The sequence below is a fragment of the Camellia sinensis genome, chromosome 1 (assembly GCF_055761805.1).
Source record: "Camellia sinensis isolate YWXY chromosome 1, ASM5576180v1, whole genome shotgun sequence".
Lineage (NCBI taxonomy): Eukaryota > Viridiplantae > Streptophyta > Magnoliopsida > Ericales > Theaceae > Camellia > Camellia sinensis.
The window spans coordinates 2,792,643-2,801,188 of record NC_138961.1 but is presented as its reverse complement, the minus strand read 5'-3'; the positions used below and the strand labels follow the sequence as shown (position 1 = coordinate 2,801,188).

Below are 8,546 nucleotides of genomic sequence, written 5' to 3'. Positions count from 1 at the left end.
AAAATGTGTAACATTGTCACAAATTGGTATAACAAAAAAATATCATAACCAAGTTATCAACTTTTGTAATATTAATCACAAAATTTTAGATATTTTGTTACGCTAATTTGTGGCGAGATTATGCATTTTGTAATTAATATTATGAAAATTTGTGTTAAAGTTATGCAAATTTATAATAGGGTGCATACCATGCACCTCTAAAGGAGTGCACATCATGGTCTCGTTTGTTTGACAAATTAGGTTGGATGAGATTAAAAGTATGGTGAGATTGAATGAGGAAATTATTAGTGTGATCATATAAAGTTGGATATTTAAAATTTAAGTGTGTTTGTTTGTACACTAGTGTGATGGTATTGTTAGTTAGGATTAAATCTGCAAATTATGTAAAAACTCTTATCATATGAAAGATATTTTTATTAATTTTGTAGAATGAAGAACAAAATGGTCCTTTTGTCCTCAATCCATGGGAGTTGAATGCTAATCTCACCATTCCCATGAAAATGTTATTCCTATCATGAGGGGTGATTGACAGTACCATGGAATTAACAATCACATGACACTTTTTTACAAATAAACAAACTGTGTGTAGGCCTAATAAATTACTAATCCAATCTCCTCACTCAAACTTCCGATCAAACATCATCTATAGACTTTCCCTTTAAAAATAAATATAGACAAGATGAATTCCCAAAAGGTCCCACATGACGAAGCACACACGAAAGAGCTTGTAGAAGAAAAGTGAGCCTTTTGGATCCTAATTACAGCTTATTTTGGTAAATGGATAAAAAGTTACTTTCTAATTTTTAATTTATTTTGATTCATGTTATCTCTATACTTTTTTATATATTTTTTGAAAAAAAGCTTAAGAAAATTAAAAAATTAATTTTTAACTAACTTTCCAAAATAAACTTACATCATAATTTGTTATTTTCTTCTTTGTCCAAAGTTTTTTTTTTTTTTTGATAAATAAAAATTAAATGCTCTAAGGTGTTACCACGGCATCCGTGAACCCCGAGATAATTGGTTGTTGACCTAATTTGACTTAACTTATATGAAGGAACCTACTATCGAAACAGCAGTGGAACTCATCAACCATCCCAGCAGAACCAATATTTGATCAGAATACAGCGTGAGATTTCTAAAAAAAAACACTAAAAACAATTCAATATTTCACATCATTCAAAAGTGGAACTCAACTCACCGTTGAGAAAGACAATACCTGCGCTATTGGGCCTTTGTCCTAAGGTTTAATTAGATACTTTTCCACATTCTTTCTATATGTTATGTACCGTCATGATATTATATATCAACAAAGAAATCTTGGGTTTGATCTTATGGTCAAGAGAATGGATAATTTACCCACCCAAAAAAAGAGAATGGGTAATTATATATATATATATATATATATATATAAATATATAAATAAAATAATATAGAAAAAAAACTGTCGGTTGAGGAACAAGAGTATTGACAAAACCATGGGAAAAGAGCGAAGTTTAATTGGCACAATGAAAAATACAGTTTGCTTATGGGTCTTTTGTATTGAAAGCTACATGAGCAAAGAGTCAAAAGTGGTATCCAAATGGGTAATAATATTTTGGTTAGAGTTTGTTTATTTATGCTTCTTTAGGTAGTGGACGAAGAAAATTTTTTTTTTTTTTTGAAACTTGTAAAATATGATTTGAAAATTAAAGTTGAATTTCTCTTCAATAGAAATTTAAATTTGAAAAGTTTGTGAAATTTATCATGAGTTTTGTTTTGATGATCTCACCTATCACCTGATAATTTTGTAAAGTCCTGGGTATATTATCTATAAAAAAAATTAAATTAATTAGATAATTATAATATTTTTATCAAAAAATTATAAATATTTTTAAACAATAATAATTATAACAACAAACCTATCAACGAACATTCAAGGCTAATAAGTGACTTCCACCACTTGAGACTAGCAAAATAGAAGTTTTTAGTTGGAAAAAAATTTTAGTGTAATTGTAATGTTTTGTTATTATTGACCTATCATATTATCAATTAATAATAAAATTAGATTTTTTTTTGGGACCAATAATAAGAAAATTAGGTTGATGACTTTGTAGCCTACTATGATGAAGGCAGCATTTTGGTACTAATACAATCCTTTCTCATCCAGATTCATATCTTTTATTAAATTTAAATTTGATAAAAATTTAGTAATATTTTAATTATTTTACTAAATTGATATCAAATGAAGGGAAATAAACTTTTTCTATTAAATCAAGAGAAAATTTAACCGTTCATCAAATCTCACAAGTGACTGTTGGTAGACGATTAGATGAATGATTGGCTAGTCAATCGGATGAACGATTGGCCGAACAATCGGATTAGAAAAGAATAGATTAAAATTTAGACAAAGGTCTCGTTTGAAAATAAGTTTTTTTTACTAACTTTTTGACTTTTTAGCTAAAATATGATATAAAAAAAAACTAATACGTTTCGAATGACTTTTTAATTTTTACGAAAAAATGTATAAAAAGTAAAGAGAAAGAAAATTTTTGACTTTTTATCATAAATTGTTGACTTTTTAATTTTTTAATGACTTAATAATTTTTAACCTAAAAAATTACTTTTCAAACGAGACGTAAGTCCAACGACCGACTGATACCAAACTTGATGATAATAAATAATTTATTACTAATATTTGTAAGTCTTCCTAATATTTTATTTATTTATTATTATTAAAAGCAAAGACGGCCAACAAAGTCATGCTACATGAAATGTTTGTGACCAAATATGATTTCGTCTCAATATTCTCTTTACCAGTCTCAGAAAATCCTAAAAAGCTTCCCCAAACAAAGAAAAATCTTACTAATGTAACAAGAAACTCTATCTCTCTCTCTCTCTCTCTCCCTCAGGAAAAAGTTTTGAGTGAGAGAGTTGGGAATGGCAAAAACAGGAGTGATATTGTTAGAGTCTGAAACACCATTAACAACAACAACAACAACAAAGACAACAACAGCAGCAACAATAGCTGAATTGAAGAAAGAATTGCAGAGGTTAGTCAAGTCCATAATCGACGACAACGACGATTACACCATCGAAGCCACCGATCGAGCCATACGAACCTTGTTGTCTCTCAAGAATTTCAACTTCAAACCCACTTCTCTACAGCCTTCCCTTTCCCTCTCACTTTCGGTTGGACTCGATGAATCCACGAGTTCCATTCCCGATGAATTTCGGTGCCCTATTTCCAAAGAACTCATGCGAGACCCCGTTGTCTTGTCCACCGGACAGGTTTCACTCCCTTCCCTCCATTCTGTTTTTTTTTTCTTTTTTTGTTGGGTTTAATTTTTCCTGAATTGTCTCTTTTGGGTTTAATTTTTGTCGAATTTTACGGAGTGGGTTGTTTGGACTCTGTAATATTTCAGGGCTGTTGATGTTTTTGTAATTAATTATTGTGAGAATTACTTGTTGTGAAGATAATTTAAGCATCACTAAACTTGAGCCTCAATGGCAATGGAGAATTTTGTTGTTTTGCTCTGTTCAATGGAAGGAAAATTGATTTTTTTTGCAAATTAAGAGAGGGTATATACTGTTGGATTGGAGGGCTTGTCTAGTGTAATATTTCTCTGATCATGTTCATCTACTATGTGTTTCTTTTCTTTTCTTTTCTTCCTTTAGGATATATAGTTTGATGTGTTTGATGAATTGCCAGCATGACACCTGAAAACTGAAAATAGTTGCTCCTTGTGTGAACTTTTGGCAGATAATAGAGGTATTTTGTTTTTTGGAATTAAAAGAATTTAAAATAAAATAAAATAAAATTCTGTACTGTCTTTTGAATCATTTAACTATCTTTGAGAGAGTTTGAATGTTTTGGTTTACATCTTGTCTTGTTGGTTCTCCGTTTTTTGCATTCTCTGTGCTTAATTTTCGGTTTATGGTAGCTATTGACTCTGATCATCTGCTGATTTTTGACATGATTGACTTATTTTTTGAATGCTGTTTTTGGATTTGCAGACTTATGATCGATCATTTATACGAAAGTGGCTGAAAGATGGTCACCGGACATGCCCTCAGACCCAACAAGTCCTCTCCCATACAGTCCTCACCCCCAATCACTTGGTCCGAGAAATGATTTCACAATGGTGCAAGGGGCGTGGCATGGAGCTACCAAGTCCTGTTGAAGATATTGACGATGAAGGAATGACTGAAGCAGACCGTGGCCACTTGAATTCACTTCTTGAAAAGATGTCATCTTCTCTTTCTGATCAGAAAGAGGCTGCAAAAAAGCTTCGACTTCTGACAAAGCGAACGCCATCATTCCGAGCTCTTTTTGGCGAATGTACCGATGCCATTCCCCAATTACTGAATCCACTCTCTCCAGGAAGGGCTGATAACCATCCTGATCTCCAAGAGGATTTGATCACAACGGTTTTGAATCTCTCAATACACGACAATAACAAGAAGCTAGTTGTAGAGAATCCGCTGGTCATCCCTTTGCTTATCGAGTCGTTGAAATCTGGAACCATTGAAACTAGAAGCAGCGCTGCTGCCACTCTCTTCACATTATCGGCTCTTGATTCAAGCAAACACATTATTGGGAAGTCGGGTGCTCTCAGACCTTTAATTGAGCTTTTAGATGAAGGGCATATGTTAGCCATGAAAGACGCTGCTTCAGCAATTTTCAATTTATGCCTCATACCTGAGAATAAGGGAAGAGCAGTTCGTGAAGGAGCCATCAGCATGATTTTGAAGAAGATATTGGAGGGCGTACTTGTTGACGAGTTGTTGGCCATTCTGGCAATTCTTTCGACCCATCAAAACGCTGTTGAGGAGATGTGCGAGCTCAGTGCAATGCCTTGTTTGTTTCGTATTATAAGAGAGAGTACTTGTGAACGAAACAAGGAAAATTGCATTGCAATAGTATATACGATATGTATGAGTGATCGGTCAAAGCTGAGGGAGATCAGGGAAGAAGAGAATGCCAATGGGACTATAGCTGGGCTTGCGGAAAGAGGAACTTCAAGGGCAAAGAGGAAGGCAAATGGCATCCTAGATAAGCTTAATAAAACTGCTCTAGTCATACACACAGCTTGATGAAATAAACCCAATCCCCCCATCCAACACAATCCTTTGTAAATCCATCGTACGCCCTTTGTGAATATGCCCTTTCTTTGACACTGTACATATCAACTTTCAATTCGGTTACCGATAAATACAGAGAAAGATCCACATTTTCCTACACAATTCGAGAAAAGTTTATTCGTTTTGAAAGATTGCAAGTATTTTGAGACCAAGAAACAGAAGATAATTGGTCGAGATTTAGTTGATTTGGGTGAATGCCAACCTCTTAGGAGTGTCGGCGCACAATTGGGTTTTACATTTCTTTAGATTTTTTGAATAATGGTGGGTCAAGTATTAAAAGATTGATTTAACCAAAATATATATAATAAAATAAAAAAGGGTATTATAAGAGATTGTATGAATGTTCACACATTTGGACGGTAGTTTATAAAATTGTGCGGGGAAAAGAAAGAATAGGAGAAATAGTAGAAGAGGGAGAGGGCGTGATGTTGATGATCCAATATTTCCGTAAATTAATGCGCCGATGCATAACATTACCCCTCACACCCCCCAATTATGTCCCTTTCAGACGTTATTATTTTTTATTCATTTCAAATCTTATCATATTCCAAATTTCAAATTCCAAATTCCATCAGTTCCTTCCAAACATATGAAATTTCAAGGAATTTTTCATTCCAAAAACACATTGGCGGTGTTTGGAAACGGTGGCTATAGGTTATTTTAACCTCAAAATATAAAATAAATAAATAAATAAACTTTTTAGCCACACTAATGATTAAAAAATAAAATAAAAAATAAAGAAAAGACAGTGGCTGTCATGCACGGACAATCTACACTGTGACCAACACAATGTAAGCTCAGGCTACCAATGACATCCCACATGCAGTTAAATTACCATTTTGCCCCCACAGATCAATTTTGAAAAAAATAAAATTAGGGGTAAATTTGTCATTTCAACCTCAAATATCATTGCTAACATATTTTTCAATACAACAACCAACCCAAAAATTTAACCCAACTTTCCAAACATAAAAACTAAAATAATCTATTAAAATAACTAAAAAATCAAAAAAACCTTTAAAATAATCAATTAAAATAACTAAAAAATCAAAAAACCTTTAAAATAGTCACTTCCCAAACACTCACATTGTAAAGCGGCTAAATTAACAAGAGTTATTGTGACTGATTTTTAGACTTTGTTCTGGTACAATTCATGGACTTTCTACAATAATATAATCGTTTTTGACACAAAAGACCATCTAGAAATGTTGTGGGGCAGAAGGAAACTTGTGGCGCAGAGAAATTTTTCGCAATTTGTCAAAAAAGCAATTTTACAAAAAGGAATAAAGGGGTTCAAACCTTATCTTACAACTTTGGACGGACATATATACCCAATTCTCATTCATGGTAATGCTTGTCAAACTCAATAAAGAATACCCTTTTGAATTATGCATTTTGAAGACTTATCTAAAAAAATAAAATTGGTAGTGTAAATTTAAATTTAATGTGATGCAGATAATGTTCAAATAAATTTGATGGACATACTTCACTAACAGTTAATTAGCCAACTTTTGTAACAATTATAGCTCATTAGAAGATGTCAAATAAAAATGTATGGGTATTCTATCATGAGAAGTGCAAAATCAAAAAGGTTGTCAAATTGTAGTATTATACTAAACTTTGTGGCAAACGTTTGGTTAGTCATTGAAGGCATCAAAATTCAATTTTTATGCTAGCTTTTGACAATAGCAATTATTTTATCATAACATTGGAGAAACTCTTACTTTATACAAAATGAGGAAGACATAGGCACGGAGCAAATAGAATCATCTTTTTCATAACTTTAGGGTTAGCCGATGCTAATATATTATCTTTATACTGTGTTTGGTTGTGAAATTTGAGAAGGAATTTGAAAAGAGAAGTAAAAAATGTAGGTGAAATGTAAATAAAATATACCTACATTTCACTTAATTTTACATATATTTTTTTTTCTCTTTTCAAATCTCTTCCTAAATTTCTTAACCAAACATAACATAGGCTATCGAAGATGAAAGAAACTCTTAAAACCATCTCCAAGTGTTGGGGGTTGCCGTGAGAGGTGGGGAATTCTACCAAAATGCATGTAACGACACAATCAGCAGGTGAGTCCTTACGCGCACTCTGAAGCAGGCTAAAAAGTTTGATCCCAATAAAAAACAAAAAACTAGTGTCTTATGGATGGTCTAAAGGACCACATAACCAAAAGCATAGCCAAAAAATTAAGAAAAGTTGGATCATGGTATATATACAGCCTCCCTTATCACAGTCCAAAAATTGCAGTCTCATTGCCCCATTAATTGATCTATTTGTTAGTACCCACCACCACCACCTTATATATTTATATATATAAATATAGAAAAATATTATGATTCCCACCTTACCCATCCTGAATTCCGAATGAGAATTGTGTAGTTGAAATTAAATTTGTATAGTGTTAGATTCATATGTAAAATAAATTTAAATCACAAAATAATAATTTTAAATAATTTCTAAATAATTAAGTCTAAATTTATAATATTACTCATAAATATATAAATCCGCAACAACAGTTTTAGATTCCTCAATGAAAGGTGGCAATGGAAGGTTCAATTAGGACCCTTCAGTCATCCCCACCCCCCAACAACAACAACAGTCTGTGGATGATGAGGTGTTGACAAAAACACCATCAGTTTTTGCACATGTAGACCTAATTTCTTGATGTTTGAAATTCTCTCTCTCTCTCTCTCTCTCTCTCTCTCTCTCTCTCCTACCAAAATCATGAGATTACAATAGGGAAATTACTTATCAGTGGCTCTGTCCAAAAAAAAAAAAATTACAAAATAATAAAAAAAATATATTTTTTATTACTAATATATATATATATATAAAGTTTATCATTTATTTGTAATTTTTTAAAAACAATACACTTAATTGAAAGTCGCCCATTACAATAAATCTAATCTAGTTTAAAACAAAAAAATTAGAAAACTTCCTTGGCGTACTATTTGTAGAATTGTTTTCTTATTTCAAAAAACAAAAAAAAATCAATCCACATTTTAGAAAACATTGAGGGTATGTTTGATTGAAAGGATTAGAGCATGAGATTGGGATTATTAATCTGTGTGCCCAATTATCCCATGTTTGTTTTGACAATTTGTTTTAGGATTATTAATCCAATGGATAATTAATCCAACAAATTTGTAGGATTATTAATAATGGGGTAGGGATGGGATTGTGAATACCACACTAATTTGATAGGATTATTTATACTTCACTATTAGTCATGTGGAATCAAACAAGGCCTAAGATTATGTTTGAATTTAAAATTTGAAAAGAAGAAGAAGAAATAAAAGTGAAGCAAAATGTGAATATAAACTAAGGCCTCGTTTGGCAAGAGGCTATTTTAGCCAATTAGTCAAAAAGTTACTAAATTAGTCAAAAAGCCAACAACCCATACCAAAAAG

General features: G+C 32.0%; 1 protein-coding gene across 1 annotated transcript; it reads left to right on the top strand.

Annotated features, from left to right (window-relative positions):
- Window positions 1–2,692: 2,692 nt before the first annotated feature.
- LOC114301678 (U-box domain-containing protein 9) lies at window positions 2,693–5,226 on the top strand. Its single transcript, XM_028246639.2, has 2 exons — window positions 2,693–3,270; window positions 3,997–5,226. The coding sequence occupies exons 1-2, from the start codon at window positions 2,920–2,922 to the stop codon at window positions 5,074–5,076; spliced, it is 1,431 nt and encodes a 476-aa protein (XP_028102440.2). The 5' UTR covers window positions 2,693–2,919; the 3' UTR covers window positions 5,077–5,226.
- The last annotated feature ends 3,320 nt before the right edge of the window (window positions 5,227–8,546 follow it).

Bases quoted from the DNA above. Each gene is read 5' to 3' on its own strand.
- LOC114301678 (XM_028246639.2), top strand. From the start codon at position 2,920: ATGGCAAAAACAGGAGTGATATTGTTAGAGTCTGAAACACCATTAACA. The intron at 3,271-3,996 runs GTTTCACTCCCT...TTGGATTTGCAG, and splicing joins TTGTCTTGTCCACCGGACAG to ACTTATGATCGATCATTTAT.